The sequence below is a fragment of the Ptychodera flava genome, chromosome 9, assembly GCF_041260155.1.
Source record: "Ptychodera flava strain L36383 chromosome 9, AS_Pfla_20210202, whole genome shotgun sequence".
Lineage (NCBI taxonomy): Eukaryota > Metazoa > Hemichordata > Enteropneusta > Ptychoderidae > Ptychodera > Ptychodera flava.
In genome coordinates, this window is record NC_091936.1 from 15422035 (window position 1) to 15442960 (window position 20926).

Consider the following 20926-nt stretch of genomic DNA (forward strand, 5'->3'; position numbering starts at 1 on the left):
GATGAAGACATCAATCTACGTCCTGCTCGTATATATATATATATATATATATATATATATATATATATATATATATATATATATATATATATATATATATATATATATATATATAAATAAATAAACAGATTACTTCAAGTACAAAGTAATGAAATCTATTACTTAAGTTTCATGCATCTTGCAATCCTCAGATAGAGTATATATATATATATATATATATATATATATATATATATATATATATATATATATATATATATATATATATATATATATATATATATATATATGTCCACCTTTTGTTTTACCTATGTCGCGCGCCGGGGGGGTCACCCTGTTTTCGAAATTTGGAATAAGGGGGGTCACCCTGTTTTCAAAATTTGGAATAGGGGGGGTCAGCCACTTTTTGACGTCAGCAAAAAATAATCCACCGGCCCCCCCAGGCCGAAGAAACTGACCAGTCCCTTACGTAAAAATCTTAGTCCTGATCAGTGATTTCAACAAGGCAGCACACCGAGACAGTACCTATACATTGGATTTCTGCCCTCTTTGTTCGGAAGCACACCATTTCACTTTCTACACAGACGCCGATTCGAAAGTTGTCGGTGAAAACACCCGTTCTCTAGATGATCCGAAGGCGGAGGCTTGGCGCCAACACGGCATCGGTATACATGTATTTTGAAACGGAACGTTTGCTGCCGTGATATAGCTTTAAAAAGCGCGCGAAAAACCAATACAGCGTATCCTTTCAGAATTTCCATTTTTCTGATAGCTCCAATTTCGTGCCACGTTTGCTGTGCATCCGTACCGGTCAACACAAATATAAATTACTGAACCATATTATCAAAAAATAAATATGTGTATTGTAAAGGGTAGGATCGCATGTAAGTTATCAAAATTCGCTCTCAAATGAAATTTTCGTTATTGAATGCACATTGTCAGGCACATTGTACTATTTTAAAGGATGCTGTCATATCAACCACCGGTATTATATATTTGATGTACAATCCAGAATTTGATAAAATATAAAGCTGTTAGCCCATCGAAAGTCAAAAAACATGAATGCTAACAACAACATTTCTTCTTTGGATCCTATTCCGAAAGCGGGGGCTCCTTGTAAGCAACTTGACGTCTTCCCGGCGACGGACGTTTGATCTGTGTAGTGCGCCACAAGCGGCAGAACAGTGAATGGCGGTCCTGAGGAGTTAGATAGCACACTGAACAAAGGAGGCTAGGATTATATCCCATCTAATCATGCTAAAATTAGGACTTCTTTCTGTTAGCACTACTCGATACCTGGCAGCCGTTTTTGAGTTATTTCTTGTCTTGTATATTGCCACATATTCTTTTGTTCTAATTGAATACACAAGTTTTAATAAAGTGACACTGTTTTTTATATCCTTCCTCATTTTTTCGTTTTAATAAACCGTGGGGTGGATGATGGTGCGCCGTATTTACATCGCTTGGTCAGCTACATTGATTTGAAAGCTGGTCATTGATCTTTGACCAACGGATCTGAACAACAATCGAATAACACTCATACACGGATGTCACTTATGGGGAAAAGCGTAGAGTTCAGACCTACTGAACGGCAAGTTAACACTTTCTTTAACTTTCAGTGCAAAAGTCAAGTTCTTTTTGCCTTTATAGAATCTAACGCCAACAACTTTTTTTTTCAGATCTAGACCATTGTTTATCAGATTTCCCGAAACATTTTGGTCAATAATTGTAGCAATGAAAAGTTATGTCCATTTGGTCAAAAATTATCATATAAATTACAGATAAATTCATAAAATTGGTAAAATGTTACCCTGAAATTTTGGCGGGAGAAATTACAGCACTGAGTTTAATATCAGGATGATTGAGATGTCTGCACTTTTGCAGCATAATATTTGAGAGGATATTTTATTACAAGACTGGGGAAAATATTTTCCACAACTTGAATGTAATTGTTCTGCAAAATACACACGTATGTCACAAAATATCATAAAGATTCTTGTCTACACATTCTGAAAATTAAACTTTTTATCCAACATTTGCAACACTCCCTAGTACTCTTTGACTGCAGACAAAAGCACGGGTCTTGATTGCGCTTTGAATTTCGAACCATGTCAGTGAGTATGACATCTTTGCTTGGCAGCATTGATCTTCACATAAAGTCTCTAAGAAATTGAACATTTCTGGCTACGTTAAATACGATTTTATCACCTAAGTGGGTCACAAAAGTCTCAGGTTGTCAACAATATTTTCAATATGGCCGATTTCTACAGGTAAAACACATAAGATTATAGAAGCAAAAGTCAAGTTTTAGGTTATACAGGAATTTAATGTCAGAAATGCCTAAACGCTGATAAGATACATCTAGTTTCACAAACATACAGAAGAACTTTTTGCCCCGATAGCGATCATGTAAGATTATAAGAGCAGTATCTTAGACTCTTGCTGAGGTGAGACGAAGACTTTTTACCAAAAATGCATTGCAATATCATGTAGCTTGCAAAAAAGACACATTTAGTCCATACATTGTAACATGCAGCTTGAACTTATTCTTCCTTTTCACATTCTATAAGCTGTAATTTTTGCTGTATTTTTTCAGTACTTCGTTGCCCTCTCTGTCAGTAACAAAGTTTTTGTACTCTATGTCAAAATGTCCCAGTGTTCAACTCGTCAGTCATAGCCTGCAAGTGTTCAACATCCAATGTCATTGATGACAACTGACTTTTGCCATTTGTAAACAAAACCATGGTATATAGAATACCATGCATTACACTGCAAGGCTAATGTGTTATATTTCGATACACTTTAGTGAGAAGAGTACCACATACCTTCTGGTAATTAAAGAGGAAAAGAAAAAGATTGCCAAACTTTGGGAATATCTACAGTATACAAAGCTGAGCAGTAATCCAAAGGTAAATTGATGAAAATGTGATGTAAACGGTTTCATGTACTGTACTGTACATACCCTGAGATTTAGGGCATACAAAACCTTCTGGCACACAAACATTTTAATCAAACCTTATGGCCCCTAGATGTGATCTTTTCATTTCCGGTGTCATTTATCATAAATATTTGCAGGAAAATTGACGAATGAAGGTGTGAAGTTGGTGTGTTCTAAAGAGTTTGATCAATTGACTTTTTTTCACTTTTCCTATGATGATCCCATCTTTCAGCATGTTTATAAATAAAGTATTTCACATCTCTCCTGACAGTGACAACAAGACAAGGCCTCTTTTTTGTGTCACATCATTAGCTTGTTTTGAAGAGAACCATTCCAGTTTTCTTTACAGTACGCTATCTTTACTTTGAGTTCAAGAATTCTTGGTACCTGAACTACAATTTTGCCACTTACACGAGTCATAAATGTCTCGGACAGTTGACCATATTTTCAATATGGCGGATTTCTACAGGTAAAACACATAAGATTACAGAAGCTAAAGTAAAGTTTTAGGTTATACGGGAATTTAATATCAGAAATACCTACAAAAGTTGAAAAGATGTGTAAATTTAGCCAGTTTCAAGAAGAAACAGAACTTTTGCCATTACAGTAATTACATTAGTGTTAAAAGTATGTATTAGATCACTATCTCAAACTCTTGCTGTGGTGACAAGTTAAGTTTCTACCCATGATGCATTGCAATATCACGAAGGGGTAGCTCAGGTAAGTTACCAGAAAGTCAGGCCTGAAAGTGTTAATGAAATGTCATGCTTATTTACACCTGGTGAAGTAAGAACTAATTCTTATCACGGTACATTTGAAAAGTCAAGAAGACGCCCTTGATAGCACGATACATCAGTTCTATTGCAGTTTCACTGTAGATATTTCCGCAAGGAATCCGTTCATGCATGATGTAAGATCTCTGAAGAGGATTAGGAAGTGGACACTGTGACATACGCTGTAGAGAATCGCATGAGATGTGACATCGCACCAAGAGCACATGCAATTCATCTGTCTTGGAAGCTGGACAGTGAACAGCGTGTATTGATACGTGATACAGTCTTATAATACTGATTACCGAATGGACTGTGTTCCGCTGTTGCTAATGCTTGACACACAATGTGTGCCAAGATTTGCTTGATATCTATTTCTCTTCCAAGAGCTTTATTCTAGAAAAAAAAACAAACAAAGAAAAAGATTTTGATGCATTGTACAGTGTTTTTTCCAGAATGTCCCCTCTTCCTTGGGGGAGGGGACTTTGGTTCTGATTGAGAAGGACCATAGTAAATTGTGTAAATTTTAGGTTGTGCAAATTAATTTTTTCAATGTATTAGCAAATAGAGGTTATAGCCCTGATCAAATATCAATTTAAATAGAGTCTCCAATTTCTTTCTTTTCTAGTGAATGTTCAATATATATTAGAAGCTCACACAAATCATTCAAACATTCATTCATGTAACTTCAGTTTTGTGACCTGGATTAGGAGGCAAACTCTGGTTCATTGTCTTTTAGCTTAGGCACATCTTTCTGCAGACACTACTACTTTGTCACTTTACTGTGGCTAGGCAGACAGTGGGTAAAGTGAACTATGTGATGTTATATCATGGGCAGTTATCATGGTACCGAGCCGCTATCACATTCTGTGTATACCAGTATCTCAAGATCTCATTATAGAGGGGGATATGGCACGTATTAGCGCTTACTTATCGGGTGATTCTATTAAATAGGGGGATTGGTGCAATTGTGTATTCTAGAGGAAAAGACTGATCATAAGGTGAGTGACTCAAAGTACTATTTGTTAACTGGAAAGTAATAAAATTTTTGCAGCCCCTTTTATCATTTGGTTCCTGAGGTCATATGGTGGGAAGCCTGACCTTCAGGGGGACATTCTTCCTTACAACCAAGGGCACAAAATATCAGGGCCGTAAAGCTTCATTATATTTCATAGAATATTTACAAAATGATTGAAATATCACTGGACCCATTTTGGGATTCGAGACTTGCACCATAAGTTCATTTGAGGCCACATCAATGGGCCATGATTGGCATGTGGTCATTGACTATGTGCAGTAGCCACACACGTACCCCCAGGTATTGGAACTTCTACTATGTCATTTCTTTTAATTCAGCACTTCACATTTCATATACATTCAAATTAACCTACTCTTTCTCAACACTTCTGAAGTGTTACGCTTGTTCCAATGTGCACAACAGCCAAAATCAACGACTGACGTCATGAAAATTTTGCTTTCCTGTTTAGAGTTCTTTCTGGTTTACAAGCAATCAGGCTGTCAATTTTGAGATGTAGGCAATAATTTTTGAACCATGAACACTGTCTGATGCAAACTGTGTGAGAAAATTTATGACAAAAGTAGATAGGGGTCAGGCGTTCATCAGGATATGGGCAATCAGGCTGGGGCATGATACAGGAAGAATCATGATCTGATGTGAGGGCGCTTTCTCCCACTGCAGACATAAACCCAGGTTTATGATTACAAATAATACTACAAACTTCACTTCATTTTCAGGAAGTGGTGACTGGGGAATAAAATTACAATGCAAACTGGCCTTTACATACTATGTGGTGTTTAATCATTATTTAATAATATTACCACGATATATGGGATTTGCAAAAGCGGTACTTACTTCGGAGGAAATAATTACTTGCAGCAAATCTTCCTCACTGAGAGCAGAAACTTCAATGCCACTTTGCACATTGATCTGTTGACCACACACATTAATTTCAGTTGAAGTTGACTCACGAGTCCTGAGGAGAAAATTATCCACAGCCAAGAATTAATCATCTTCTGTGTGGGTATGTTTTTATGCAATGTGTGTATTAAATAGATATTTGGCATGACATATTTCTTTCTAATATTGTAGAATTTCATTTGTACTCATTTAAATTTCATTCTTGTAATTTTGACAGTAGCTAACGAGCCAATGATTTTCATATCCATGGACAAATTACACTATACTACCTGTACATATTTCTGTAACATGCTAAAGCATAATGCATTGTCCAATGTTTCAATGGTTGGTAAGCATTTAACAGTTAATGCTCATATTATTGAACATTTATTTCAAGATTTGAATTTGTTTATCAATTTAAAAATGCACATAATGGACATAGAGACACATACATTTTCCTCCTATTTCCCTAATTTTTCCCCTTTATTTTTGAGAAGAGGAAACCCACAAAGTTCCATCTCTTTGCAACTCAAGATCAAACACTGTGTAATACTAACAAATCTCTTGAACTGATCATAAATTTGCTCAAAGTATATTAAGAACTGTTCATCCAAGTTAACAGATCAACCTGTCATTTTCTTCACAACATTGTTGCAGTTAGAAAAGAAAGATTTTTGATGTACATGAGTTACTTCACAATGTAGTTTGGAAGGCAAAACAAAAGGAAACCAAAGCAATCCCTTGGGTTCAACTTTGGTGGACATACATGAATTTTTGTATATTGGGCTGTTCACTCCTAATTCCCTGTAAACAGGTCCACAATCACTCTTGATAACAATGGGTTTGGGCCAAACCATGGCGGTGAAAGGGGCTAAACACACAAGTCCCAAACTCAAACAACCACACTGACTGTTTTACAGTTGCATACTTCACCCTCAGCAGGCATCCTGTTTCATATGATACAGAGTTGATAACATCGATGACCAAATCATCCAGAAGTCTTCCAGTAAGGCCAAGACCGGCGTACTGCTTGCAAATATCAATCCATGTTACGAGTACACGTCTATGGATGACTAGATTTGCTTCTGTCTCATTCTTCAACACCTACATCAAAAGGGAAATTGGAGAGCACAATTAAGATGGCAATTAAAGATTTTGAGATGATGTCATCCAGCAAAACCTGAGATGTATCATACAGTTTGCTGTAAATGTAGTTGCAATTATAGTTGTAAATTTTCCACAGATATGCAGAATGTACACTATCAAAAATACAATATGAAAATAAATACAGCTGGCTTGAGACAATGACATAAGTTTACCTGACACGTCAGCCTCAACCAATACACCACTGTGTTGTCAACATGTAATTCACTCTTTACTGCAAAATTTCTGTTATGTAATTTTTGAAGAACAAGAATAGATGGTTATAAAAACTGTACACTACATAATACAGACTGTCTCTAGTAATTATTTTTCTTATCCCCTGTCATTCCTCATGGTACTCAAACTGTTATGGAAATCCCGTCATGATATGCGACATGCGACTTCAGAAGTGCGACCTTCGTGTTTGTCAAACTGCGACCTGCGTAGGGTTAGTGTTAGGGTTAGAGTTAGGGGTAGGGTTAGGGAAGTCGGACCCCCAATCAGAAGACAAGTTTTGAGCCTTGCCTCTCCCCAACGCTGCCGGCACGGGCAACCTTGGGCCGCCGGAAGCTGACACATCTCTGCGGCTGAGAGCCCACTGCAACCGTACCCCGAAGTCGGACCCCCGACAAGAAGACAGGTTTTCAGGCTTGCCTCTCCCCAACGCCGCCGGCCAGGGCAACGTGTAACTAGGGTTAGGTCGCAGATCACAGTTTAAAGACGCAGGCCGGGACGCAGGTCGCATGTCATGACCGGTACCTGTGTCCCCGGCCTGCGTCTGTGATCTGCGACTTAACCCTAGCTACACGTTGCCCTGGCCGGCGGCGTTGGAGAGAGGCAAGGCTCAAAACTTGTCTTCTGGTTGGGGGTCCGACTTCCCTAACCCTATTACTAACCCTACCCCTACCCCTACCCCTAACCCTACGCAGGTCGCAGTTTGACAAACACGCAGGACACAGGTCGCAGTTTTGAAGTCGCATGTCGTGACCGGATTGCCATAAACTGTACATTTGCTATGAAACAGAAACTTTTAAATTTTACTGACCACTTTCCCCAAGCAAACTTTAAACCATTCTCTTTCATTATCAAGAATAAAAAAGATAGGACAGGGTACAATGTTTGGGGTTAGAGAAATATTAAATGAAATTTACCTGAAATTTGCAGATATTTGAAAATCAAAATGGCAGCTATACCCTGTGTTAACTCAACGGGGAAAAATTATTGATTTTATAAAAGACGGTGAAAGCACGGGCTTCACAATAAATCTCAAAATGCAGCTGATCTGAATGGTCTTGAAAAATTTTGAGTGTCAGAAAATTGGTTCTAGATACATATTCATCAGAAAATGCTTGATTATAATGTACACCATATTTAATTTCACAACAAAACTTACAGATTTTGCAGCATTCATTAAAGTCTTTTTATCATTCTTCTTCATGTTGCACTTTGCACAAAATGAACTCAACAGATGAAGGAAAGAGTCTTCTAAAATCTGAAGCTTGCCTGTAAAAATCAGATGTTAAAGGGGAAATAGCTGTAAGTTCTGATAATTTTTTCACTATATTTGTTATCAATATCAACCATAATTTCTTGTTCTGCTCCCCAAGGCATGTTGAGATGCACAGTATTCAGCTTGTCAACTCAGCCTTACATGTGTAGACAGCACTTTTTGTTGACAAGTGAATTTTGGTCTGGACAAGAATTCAAATGTAACGTACAAATTCAACTCAACAACACGATTGCTTGAGCATGGCGAGACCGTCTCAGGCCAAGTATTACTGTAACTTTTGACGATTTTTCCTTCCTTAATTTTAAGGTTTATCTTGTTAGCAACCCTCAGAGTACTTGGAGCCGCCATTTCCACTTCCCCGGTAATGGCAGCTCCCAGAAACACGCTCAATGTTTATGGAACGCGATCGACGTGTCTGTGCTTATACCGAACCCCATAAACGACAAGGTTAGTGTAGTATAGTGTTTAGTCTTCAGTAGTGATAAATCGGTACGACCAAATGCAGTAAATATGTGGGATTTTACATGAAAATGCTGCGCCATGTGTGGCGCGCTTATTTTGTATGCTACAGGGCCTTCGACATTGTAGCTCTACTTGTGAGCGAGGTCGCAAAAAGCCAAACTCACCGACCGCCTCACTGTAGAGCTACAATTTTGCAGCTAGGCCTAGCCCTACGTACGATGCTGTGTGTTCCCGGTATTATGCGGCCTCCCATCCTGTACAATGCCGGGAACACACAGCATCGTACGCACCAGGGCTATGGAAGGTAAAAAATAAATATAAAAAATAAAAAATATAAAAAACAAGCGACCTAGCGGTCGATATAGCTCCGCTGTGTTTTATGTAGAGAGTAACTATTTTTGACACATGTTGATGAAGAAGGTGGAAATCTTTGAGAGCTCAATGCAATGGCCAGAAAAAAGTGGCTAAAATAAGCTGCAAAAATACACAATTTCATCATACTTTGAATATATAACATTGGATCATCCCTAAGAACATGTCAACCAAAGCTATCCGATGAGTAGTTTTTTGAGAATGAAATTTTCTGACCAAAAATGGCAACATTGCCCCCAAAATACAAAATTACAGATTTCATCAGAAATTCAATATATATTACTTAGCTCATCTGTAGAAACCTGTATACCAAAGTTCAAAGCTATCAGAACAGTACTTTTTGAGAAACACACTTTTTGACCAAAAATGGCAAAAATTGCCCCAAAATTACAAAATTACAGATTTAATCATAATTTCAACAAATATCATTAAGGTGATCTGTAGGAACCTGTATACCAAATTGCAAAGTTATCAGATGAGTAGTTTTGGAAATACACATTTTTTGACCAAAAATGGAAAAAATTGCCCCAAAATTACAAATTTGCAGATTTCATCATAATTTCAATAAACATCATTAAGTTCATCTGTAGGAACCTGTATACCAAATTTCAAAGCTATCAGATGAGCAGTTTTGGAAATACACATTTTTTGACCAAAAATGGCAAAAATTGCCCCAAAAATACAAAATTACAGATTTCATCAGAAATTCAATATATATTACTAAGTTCATCTAAATAGAAACTTGTATACCAAATTTCAAAACTATCAGACCAGTACTTTTTGAAAAAAACATTTTTTGACCAAAAATGGCAAAAATTGTCTTAAAAATGCAAATTTGCATATTTCTGCACAATTTGAAGAAATCTGAAATAGATCATCCCTAGGGACATATGTACCAAATATCAAAGCTATCTGACTTGTAGTTTTGAAGAAGAAGATTTTTAAAGATTTTTTTACCAAAAATGACAAAAATTGCCTTAAAAATACAAATATGCAAATTTCACCACGATTTGAACAAATCTGACTGAAGTCACCCTAAGTAAACTGCATATCAAATTTAAAAGCAATCGGACAAGCGGTTTCAGAGAAGAAGATTTTTTTACCAAAAACACCAAAAAATGCCCCAAAAATACAAATATGCAAATATCACCACAATTTGAACAAACTTAAGTGAGGTCACCCTAAGTGAACTGCATATAAAATTTCAAAGCAATTGGACGTGCGGTTTCAGAGCAGAAGGCAATTGTTGACGGACGACGGACGACGACGGAAAATCAACCTATTTGATAAGCTCCGCGTCGCTGCCAGCGGAGCTATTAAAAACAACTTTTTTAGGGGTCCTTGATCCTGTGGTCTGTATGTTACCTAATGGAAATGGTGTACTCACTTGGAATAACGTCTGAAACGAGCTCCGGTATATTCCCTTTCCCTGTGGCCGCTGCAGTAATGCCAGCAGATTCTCTAAGCTTGCTGCTCACTGATTCGCTAGGATCCTGGCTCAATATTCGCTTCAGTTCATCCTCATCGGACGACAACCACTGGCAAATCAACAGTCGATGGGACGTCCCCGTGGGAATACTGAAAGAATAAGATTCAAACCGCAGTCTCTCCATGTGATGACTTTCCCAATCACAGGCGGCAGGGTAAAGCTGGTGAGAATGATGTTTCCGACCACATATTTCTGATGTTACACCCTGACCTGCCTTGTAGTGTATACATGATTCGGCCTGTTCCTCGTCACCATGCGCGCCGCCATCTTCATCATGAGCAGACATCTCCTGCGTCTCCACTCTACATAATTTCAGTCAACACACACGTGATACGTGTGTCACAAGTTTGCTATGCAATGAGACCTTCAATCTGAAATTGAAATCTAAGTGCACAATCGCACAGAGGTTGCCTGTTCTGTTTCGCCGGCGCCCAAACTGCAAATTGGTGTGATGACGTCCAAAATGCCTGCGCTGTATGCTGTATGTACTGAAGATTTCCTGTGGTGGCGCACTTTAAATTTCGCGGCTTACGATGCTGAAAATGAACTCAGTTTTGGATTCGGTTTCGGATTTGACTAACTGAGAATACTTCCATATTTCCAGCTCATTATTTTTTCGAAGGATATGATAACTACCGATACATAAGTAGATAACTAGATAACTAGATAACCCGAATATGTAGCATGTATTTCATGACATAATATTTTCTCACATAATCTGAAGGTCGACCAGCTTGCACATTGAAATTTAAAGAATAAGTTTCCGATCATGTAAAACATCTTAGTAAAACAGCTCTTGTATGAAATAGATGAATCTTTATACATACTGAGACGTTCTTGCTCAAGGTTGTCAGAGCTGCCAATGACAATGTTGCTATCTTTCCATTGAAATTGATAATCGAGTTAAAGTTCCATGCTAAAAACCTAAATCTGAGGCTGACACCATGCATTAATTAGATATAATTTTAAAGAAACTTTGATTTCAGTATAATTACGTGGGATGCCACTTATGACTTTGAACATTTTTTTAAACTTAAATTTCGTGCTCAAAGGAAAAAATTAAACGTAATCTCCGAGACAGAGGTGAAGATACCAAGCATAAAAACGGTGTCTGAACTGAATTTCTTCACAAAGTGTTCTTGCAAAGTACTGTAATAATTTTTGCTTGTACAAGCATACATAAAATTCAACAAGTACCCTTGGTAACAAATCTGTTCACAAGATTATTTATAAATATAATTGACAGTACACTATTTTTTAACAACTTTAATTTTAAATATAATATGCACACAATTTGTGCTTTGAAATATACGATATGCCGACAGATAATCCAGTAAAAAACATGTTCTTTGAGACAAGTACTTTCTTCGCAAAACTTCTGCATGACTTATACGGCTAATTTCGACTTATAAATGTTATTCTTTCAGTCACTCGAACCCGAAACTGAATCTAAAATCGAATCCAAAACTGAATCTATCTTGAGCATTGTGTTAAAATTCAAGATGGCGACCCTGTACGAAGTTTTCACTGATGGTGTCGTTGTGCAGGATACAAGCCTTTGTGCGATTTGTTCAGTTGTAACCGTTACTGGAGACAGATACCGTCTAATAACAAAGAACGGACTTCGGAAGCCACTTCTAGAGGACTTTGAAGCCATATTTTCCGTTACTTTTTCTCGAAACATTAGGAACTACGACTCCTACGTTTGCAAACCTTGCCGACGAAAGATTGCGTCTTGGAAATCCCACATCCGTGCTGCCTCAGATATAAAAGATGATCTGCTGAAAATTGCAAAACCAGTTGAAACTTCAGTGACTGTGAAGAGAGAGAGAACATGGGTAAATGATAATCTAGTTTTGTTCGTGGCTCACAATTACCATACATGTTAGCTGCAAAATTGTAGCGCTACGGTGAGGCGGTCGGTGATTTTTGGTTTTCGCGACTTCGCTCACCAGTATTGCAGTAGCGCTACAATGCATAAGGGCATCCCACTGGACGAAGCGTGTTGATGTGAAAATCTACATATTTACTGCATTTGGTCGTACCGATTTATCACTACTGAAGACTCAACACTATATTTCACTAACCTTGTCATTTATGGGGTTTCCAAATTTGTTCAAACACGTCAATCCCGTTCAATAAACATTGAGAGTGAGGTATCCGTGTTTCTGGGAGCCGCCATTACCGGAAGTTGGTAATGGCGGCTCCCAGAAATGTTTTCGGAACGCAATCGTCGTGTTTGAACAAATTCCAAACCCCATAAATGACAAGGTTAGTGAAGTAGTGTTTAGTCTTCAGTAGTGATAAATCGGTACGACAAAATGCAGTGAATATGTAGCATTTCACATCAACACACTTCATTCAGTGGGATGCGCTTATTTTACCCTCTACAGGGCCATCGACAATTGTAGCGCTGCTGGTGAGCAAAGTCGCAAAACCAAAAATCACCGACCGCTTTACCGTAGCGCTACAATCTTGCAACTAACCTCTAAGGTGTGACTTGCACCATTTCATGGGGTGGGGGTTAGGGGGGCTGGTCCCACCGACAAATTGCCAGGGGATGCCAACATGTCAACAGAGGGGGATTTCCATCCCCCTGTCTGGATGAAATTCTGTGTTCCCTGTGTAAGTTGGTAATACACCCTATTTAATGTCTTCTCACTTCAGGATTATGATGATACTGAGCACTACACTGTTTGCGAAGACTATATAACTCCAATAGAGAAAAGAATGAAGGTTACAGAGGTAAGGCTTGACCATGGAACATGCATTACATCGGGTACATCTGTCACAGAGACCAGGACTTTTCATCACTTAAGAACAGCATTTGAGTTGTTTACTTGATTGCTGTATTATTAGCTGCAAACTTGCAGCTCTATGGTGAGGCGGTCGGTGAGTTTTGGTTTTTGTGGCCTTGCTTACCAGTCTAGAGCTACAATGCCGACGGCCCTGCAGAGTTCAAAATATAAGCGCTCCCCACATGGTGCAGTGTTTGTGTGTGAAATCCCATATATTTACTGTATTTGTACAGATTCATCACTACTGAAGACTAAACACTATACTACACTAACCTTGTGGTTTATGGGGTTTTGTATTTGTTCAAACACGTCAATCGCCTTCCAAAATCATTTCTGGGAGCCATCATTACCAACTTCCTGTAATGGCAGCTCCCAGAAGCACAGATACCAGTGTTTGCGCTAGCGCTCGCCACACTCGCAAAATGCGAATAAAACTCTCATTTTGCAAAAAATTTTTGAAAGTCATTAGCCACGCTTGCGAATTGAATTTTTTGCCCCAAAATTGTTTGGACACATCGTCGGATCAATCACTCAACTACAATTGCCTCTGCACTATTACTTCCGGGTGTTGGAAGCGACCCGAATACTCCGTTCACCAGAATAGGAATGTATATATTTTAAAGGGGCGAGCAAATTCACTACCCCGAACTCATGGGCTAGCTGTTTTTACCGCCGGGCAAGTAATTTTTGGTACCTCTACTAGCCGGATGGGCTAGCGTATGAAGTGTAGGAGACAGCTGAGGAGAGTAGCAAAGTCGATCGGGAGCAAACGACATGTAGAAACGCCTGCAGCAAAATGAACACAGAGATGGACGTTTCTGAGCCTATGTAACTGACATGAAATTCCTCATCCAAGTTCGATTTCTGGGATGAAGAAGACGAATTTCTAGGAAATTGCAGCTCGAATTTAATCTCGGAAAAAAGACAAACAAACCATACGATTTGACGTCAAGCTCCGTAAAAATTCAACTGAGGTGGGTCTACACATGGAGGTCGCAGAGATACCTCCATGGTCTACAGTAGGCCCCTACATCATGCACTGTGATTAGGCCGTAGCAGCACGCAAAAACACAGACCTTTCAAAGATAAAAATAAACAATATCGCAATGAAATTTGTTGTAGTCATGAGTGAAATGCCTGAAATAAAAGGGTCATTTATTTGGATCGTGCTGTGACACATGAAATCTCTCTTGTTAAGAAACAAAATAATCGTCCGGACCATCACATCGCGACGTTGAGACAACCGGACTGACATACAGCTATGGCGGATATAACATCAAAAAAGGACTCTTCTATTAGGGAAGAGGGACCGAGGATTAAAAATACCACAAGTAAGTTTGGTTTTACTTGCAGTTCCGTCACTTGAACTTCCATTCTCCATTGCTTGGTTATCCTCTATTGCTTTCTTTCATCAGTAAGGTAATCTTATCAAACGTAATGGGTTTGTAAACATTCGTGATATTTCCTAACCCCTTTCAACAAATAGTGCGCTCATCATGACCGTCCATGCTTTTGAATACAACATACGCATGTGGGAGTCAACCACCATCGTCGCATCGGACACTTCCAATGCATAGGGTTATTGTATTCACAGAGAAATTGACACGGAGCTCCCGTGGTTGTAGGAAAGCACAAAAGCATAGTATTGTTATCAGATCAGGTACTGCAATGTTATATCCAGGGTTAGCGGTAGGATTTTCAAATTAGTAGCCACACTTACTGAGTGTGGCTAATTTGGTCCTAATTTTATTAGCCACACGCAACTTTCATTAGCCACACATACTAAATGCTGGTAGAAACATGCTTCAGTCTTCAAGTTTTTGATGTGATACATTCATAAATGCATACACATATACATACATATATATATATATATATATATATATATATATATATATATATATATATATATATATATATATATATATATATGAGATACATGAGACTATACATTTCTTTTTTCACTGCGAAGGCTACACAGACAGTAGACATGATCTTTAAGTAAACTAAACATTTGTAATAACACATTCAGAGACACACAAGACCTTATAAACATTTTTCAAGAACAGTCAAATCATCATTATGTGATTTTGGAATATTGTTTGAACTCAGACCACAATAAAAAAAAATGAAAAAGAGTAAAATATTGATGATCATGTTACATCCTCATCTATATATACTCTTTTGTTGTTGATTTTGCAAAACCTGTATTGCACTTTATGATCAAGATCCCCAATTGGGATAGGATTTCAATAAAGGCTTACTTCACTTTACTTTACATGCCTACCCTAGTTAAACCCTGATACAGAAAGGTGATGAGCGTATAATAGATCATTACAGTTAGTAAAATTACTTTTCCGATCAGAAAAACTATTAAAAAGGTGTTACAACAATGAGACATTGAAGTTCCAGCGACAGCATCGTTAGGAAAATGGCACGTTTTGCCAGTACCTTCATGAATCTGTGTCCCTCCGTACCCCCGTTACCTAAATAGAATAGTCCCACTCCGCACATCCGCCATTGTTATTCTCACTCAAGGCCACGACGCGATGCGACGTTGGTTTTCCTTCTCTAAATATGCAATTTCATTTGTTTGACGCTATTATCCTTCCATCAGTGGAGAGTTTTTACCGATGACTATTACAACTTTCATTGCTATGTCGTTGTTTTCACAAGATGTAGACCGTTTGATATTGCAATGTCGACTTGCTTTTATGTGCAGTCAATGCACAGGCCATGCCAGTTAGTTTACGGTTCACATCGACAGCATACACGACGTCTTTGTTTCACCGTCACGTTAACTTTTTACAAGTTATGATTAATGTGGAAATTTCACTAAAATGTCGCTGATCCAGGGATTGTGTAATCAGTTTGATTTGATACTGCGATATGAAATACTGTGTCAATAAAGCTCGGAATCCTCGCTGAGTTTTGCTGCTTTTGGCTATGGTTGTCTATCTCAGTATCAACGTGATCGGAATGCAAGTTCATGGAGATCGAGATCGCGAGAATGTAATTGTAACTGTTTTCTGTATTTTGTCTTCCTTTACAATTTCACGTAAGTGCTTTAAATAAAGAGTTTTTTATGTTGTCTTTAGCATATCAGTGGAAAAGCATTAAGATTTGGACTGTTTAGTTTTATCATCAGCTGTCGCCACGCTTTTGAGATCGTGGCGATTTCCGATGGGTTTTCGTTCGCCACAAACAAGTTTTATTCGCATTTTGCGACTGTGGCGACCTCTACCGCGAACCCTGTATATCATGTGTAAACGGTCATGCTCTACGCTAAAAAGTGACTGGTTCGTATCTTCAAAGACAAGGAGAAAAAAGTCTGTGGTATTTTGCTATAGTTTTTGGTACACAAGTTTCATTAATTTAGGTAAAAAATCTTCATGTCAGACGCAATTTGTCCAGAATGTGCGGCGCACATTCTGCAGCTGGAGAGCAGGCAGTGAAACAACAAGTCACAGGTAGGCCTGTTGAAACTGGCTGGGCTAGCAATTTTTTTGTCTTCTTGCTCGGGGACAAGTGAGTTTACGACTAAAAAATGATTTGCTCATGAAGTGTGTTTAGAAATGTTCCAGTGACGTCCAACATTGTTTACTTTGAATAACAGAGTCACATCAGTTGTACATCTTTGTGTTTTTAGTAAAATATATGCGTGGCTAATCAATTTTTGCTGTGGCTAATTTTTTTGCATGAATTAGCCACGCCAGCAGACCGTGGCTAATTTGAAAAAATCCTAGCGCGAACACTGAGATACCCCATGCTCAATTATTATGAAATGCGATTGATGTGTCTGAACAAATACCAAACCCCATCAATGACAAGGTTATTGTACAGTATAGTGTTAAGTCTATAGTGTTTAGTCTCCTGTAGTGATAAATCTGTGCGACCAAATCCGGTAAATACCGGTATGTGGGATTTCACACCAAAACACCGCACCATGTGCAGTGCTCTTATTTTGAACTCCACAGGACCTTCAGCATTGTAGCTCTACTGGTGGGCGAGGATGCAAAAACCAAAACTAAACGACCGCCTCACCATGGAGCATCAATTTTGCAGCTACTGTTTGTATGACCAATTGATAGGCTATTCACAATTGACTTCACTGTTTTCTCATTCATATGTAGAAAAAACATTATGTTATGACCAACGATGGATTTTGGATGAGCAGGTTCATGGGGGGAATTGGTTTTGGTACTAGATGGGTGGGTATACAAATGTTTTACGATAAAGAAATACAAGAAAATTTGGTAAAAGTTACAGTAAAATGAATAATTCAATAAAAGATGCCATTATTTTGTTATCATTTTTCTTACAAGAGCATTATACAGTACATGTACGTATATGCTTCTGTTTTAACTTTCAATAGACATCTCCTGAATCGCCAAGTAATTCAACCTGCTCTTCCCCAAGATCGGAAACGTCTTCTCCTTCGAAAGCGGAAGCGGATTCTAACAGCATTAAGGGTCCTATACATGTATCTACCAGGCGCACACAGATCATAGAGTTCTATTCAACTTCCACAGCAATCAAAACAAGCGATATAATATCATCGCTATGCAAGGGCTCAATTCGGAAAGCAACCAGGAAACTGTTATCCAAGGAATGTTTACAGAAGAAATCTATCCAAGGTCTAGCTGATGTAATTCGATCTGAATCAAAAAAATATAGAACACTGCATCATTTAAAAAGCGATGATTTTGATTTCAATAGCGAAGATGCTGTTGAAGAAATAAAACAATCGCTGCCACTGTTATGGACTGCCTTGTCTTCCGGATGCCCTAAGAGTACACCCATTTCCAAAATTCTCATGACAGCGTGCATAATAGTGCATGCCAGGGACAGGAACATGAATGCCCTGCAGCACCTGATCGGAAAAATGATGTACCAGAGCGGGCTACGAAGAGAAGGGTACAACTTCCTAACCGGCTTTGGGGTAAGTGTGCCACAGAACTGTTAAGAACAGATTACAAGCTTCAGCTTCAGAAGTTGATGACATAGCAGAGTCTGCCAATCCTGATCCTGAAACAGACAATACAGTAAGATAACAGATTGTCTTAGCATCACACCAATTTTTTTCAAAGTGTAGAACTGTCTGTTGAAAAATGAGCATTTTATATTCTTCTTTAAACTGAAATATGAGTTTTGTATAAATTTTTACTGACTTGAAACCATATGGTGGCCCATACTAGGAAAGACATAGAATCATCCTGGTTGTAAGTAGTTACTGTACCTTTATTTGCATTTTCATTCAGAAGTTTTAGACGTCAACAAACTAACCATACCCAGTGATATAGATCACGTCTTTTCAGGGTTAGAATGAGACGATCATACAGATAAATGTGATGTAGTGTTACAAAGTTGTTTTCCACACTTAAACTATATATCTACTTGAATGTTTTATTTATGTCAGATGCAGCAAGGCAGCCCTGGTACAATGGCCAATCAAGAACAGCAGCCAACAGTTCGTGAGGATCACACGTATGCCATACGCGGATGACGACACTGACATGTATGTACAATTGTGCAGCTGCTGTAAGGAAGTATGAACTACTCAGAAGAGTTGCCATCATGCCTTCATCAGCTGGAGATGGTAAAAGATGTATGCTGAATTGGCATTACTCCATGTTAGTGTTCCGTACTACTCACAAAACCAAATACAGACCTGAAAATTTCCTACGACGAGCCACTACTACAGGTAGATCACTTCTTTTTCCCAAGACTGCCGAAGCAACTCAAGTGGAACAGGTTTATAAGTTTGTCTGACGGTGATAGCAATAACACGGGTGATGACTACGTAATGGAATTGAATCGCTGAACGGACTCTGCCACAAAGTGTATCAAAACACTTGAACCAAAGCTCATGGCACATGCTGTAATGATAAAGGGGGAAAACTTTCGTTTTTGCAGATCTAGTGAAATTGAGCAGCACATGCACAGAGAACTAAAAATGTTGCTGCAGTCATGTGTCTACACCAAACAGAGTGTATTTGATGATGTGTAGGAAAGGTTTGAAGAATTAAAGCACAGGTTGAATCTACTCAAAACTTACGTCACGTTGAAGCTGTGGACACTATAGAGGTGACATATTTTTTGGAATTTACTGTCATCAACTACATGTACATAAATGGATTAACAACGAGAAACTTGAATATTCTTGTATTAAATGGGCTTTCAGAGCTATGTTATATATGACTGACATGTTGCAGTACTGATATCTCCTGACTGAAATTATAGGCTGTTTTGACACTTCACACATGGATAAAATTGTGACTAGATAAAGAAAACATACGACACAAACTACATATTCAACAGATATGTATTACCTGGTCATGAGGGCTACAGTGTGTTACAAGTAATACATTGCTCTTCCCAAAGGCTATAGGCAGAGGGTATTGCAACTACGTTCCTGCTGCCTTGCCTGTGACAACTGACCAAATATAACTTGTTTTATCATTGTTTAATGATCTTTGCATTTCAGATAGTTTTTGTTCATTGCCAAATATGATTTCTTCTTGTAATGAAGTTTTATGTAACTTTTCATCAGGATTTATTGTTATTTTATATGTTATATTAATTTCCTTTCCATATTGCAGTATGTTATGATTATTGTGTTTGAATCAACATTACATATACTTTGCAATTACCCTGACAATTCTTTGCTTTTGCATCTTTTTAGTCCCCATGGACAAAGTCTGGGGGACTTACAGATTTGGTCGTGTCCGTGCGTCCGCCCGTGCATCCGTTCACACAGATTTCTCAGAGATGCCTGGGGCAATGTCATTCAACTCAATATAAGAATTACTTAAGATGTCATAAACATGCACATGACTTTGTTTTTTGATACGATCCTATTTGGCGGCGTGACAGCCATTTTGTTTCCTGCGTGTGATGTCTACAAGCCAATGCTCATACAAGTTTCGGCCAATATCTTTCAAACTTGGCACAAGGATTGCTCTCTATATCATTCTTACGCATGTCGATTTAGATGTAAATTACTTTTGCAGTATGATCCAATATGGCTGCTAGACAGCCATGTTTGTTTTTGTTGATGGTGTTTTAATAAATAAACAAGCAACCTACTGCAATACAGCTTCACTGTGTTATTGACACCTGTGTTGATCAAGAAGGTGGAAAGGTTTGATAGCTCATTTTAGGAAGGTCTGACAAACAATGATAAAAATAGCTGCAAAAATACACAATTGAAGATTTTTCATAATTTGAACATATCATATAAGATCATCCCAAAGAACAGTGTACCAAATATCAAGGCTATCACATGGGTAGTTCATGAGAAAAAATTTTTTGACAAAGAATGGCAAAAATTGCTCCAAAATACAATATTTGCAGATTTCATCATAATTTCAATGTATCAGAGTTAGTTAATCCCTGGGAAGCTGTATAGCAAATATAAAAGCTATCGGATGAGTAATTTTTGAGAAATTTTTGACCAAAAATTGCCCCAAAATACAAAATTGTAGATTTCATCATAATTTGAACTATCACATTTTGATCATCCC

General features: G+C 38.1%; 2 protein-coding genes and 1 long non-coding RNA gene across 3 annotated transcripts; 1 reads left to right on the forward strand and 2 right to left on the reverse strand.

Annotated features, from left to right (window-relative positions):
• Positions 1-2300: 2300 nt before the first annotated feature.
• LOC139140120 (uncharacterized) lies at positions 2301-11078 on the reverse strand. The gene is made up of 5 exons (XM_070709155.1): positions 10501-11078; positions 8163-8272; positions 6555-6730; positions 5582-5702; positions 2301-4104 (listed from the first exon to the last, which is right to left on the reverse strand). Exons 1-5 carry the CDS (start codon positions 10886-10888, stop codon positions 3943-3945), a joined length of 957 nt encoding a protein of 318 aa, XP_070565256.1. The 5' UTR covers positions 10889-11078; the 3' UTR covers positions 2301-3942.
• A 775-nt stretch (positions 11079-11853) lies between these two features.
• On the reverse strand, positions 11854-12798 carry LOC139140122 (uncharacterized). Its single transcript, XR_011553948.1, has 2 exons — positions 12690-12798; positions 11854-12417 (listed from the first exon to the last, which is right to left on the reverse strand). It is a non-coding gene; the product is annotated as an uncharacterized lncRNA (long non-coding RNA).
• On the forward strand, positions 12079-20498 carry LOC139140119 (uncharacterized). Its single transcript, XM_070709154.1, has 4 exons — positions 12079-12440; positions 13270-13347; positions 17776-18342; positions 18820-20498. Exons 1-4 carry the CDS (start codon positions 12105-12107, stop codon positions 18904-18906), a joined length of 1068 nt encoding a protein of 355 aa, XP_070565255.1. The 5' UTR covers positions 12079-12104; the 3' UTR covers positions 18907-20498.
• Positions 20499-20926: the final 428 nt, after the last annotated feature.

What these genes read in the sequence shown, in the direction of transcription:
- LOC139140120 (XM_070709155.1), bottom strand. Translation starts at nt 10,888, where the DNA reads ATGTCTGCTCATGATGAAGATGGCGGCGCGCATGGTGACGAGGAACAG. An exon ending in CGTTTCAGACGTTATTCCAA is followed by an intron (nt 8,273 to 10,500) that starts GTGAGTACACCA and finishes TGATTTTTACAG; the next exon opens with GCAAGCTTCAGATTTTAGAA. An exon ending in GGATGCCTGCTGAGGGTGAA is followed by an intron (nt 5,703 to 6,554) that starts GTATGCAACTGT and finishes TTTTCTCCTCAG; the next exon opens with GACTCGTGAGTCAACTTCAA.
- LOC139140119 (XM_070709154.1), top strand. Translation starts at nt 12,105, where the DNA reads ATGGCGACCCTGTACGAAGTTTTCACTGATGGTGTCGTTGTGCAGGAT. An exon ending in TGAAGAGAGAGAGAACATGG is followed by an intron (nt 12,441 to 13,269) that starts GTAAATGATAAT and finishes TTCTCACTTCAG; the next exon opens with GATTATGATGATACTGAGCA. An exon ending in ACTTCCTAACCGGCTTTGGG is followed by an intron (nt 18,343 to 18,819) that starts GTAAGTGTGCCA and finishes TATTTATGTCAG; the next exon opens with ATGCAGCAAGGCAGCCCTGG.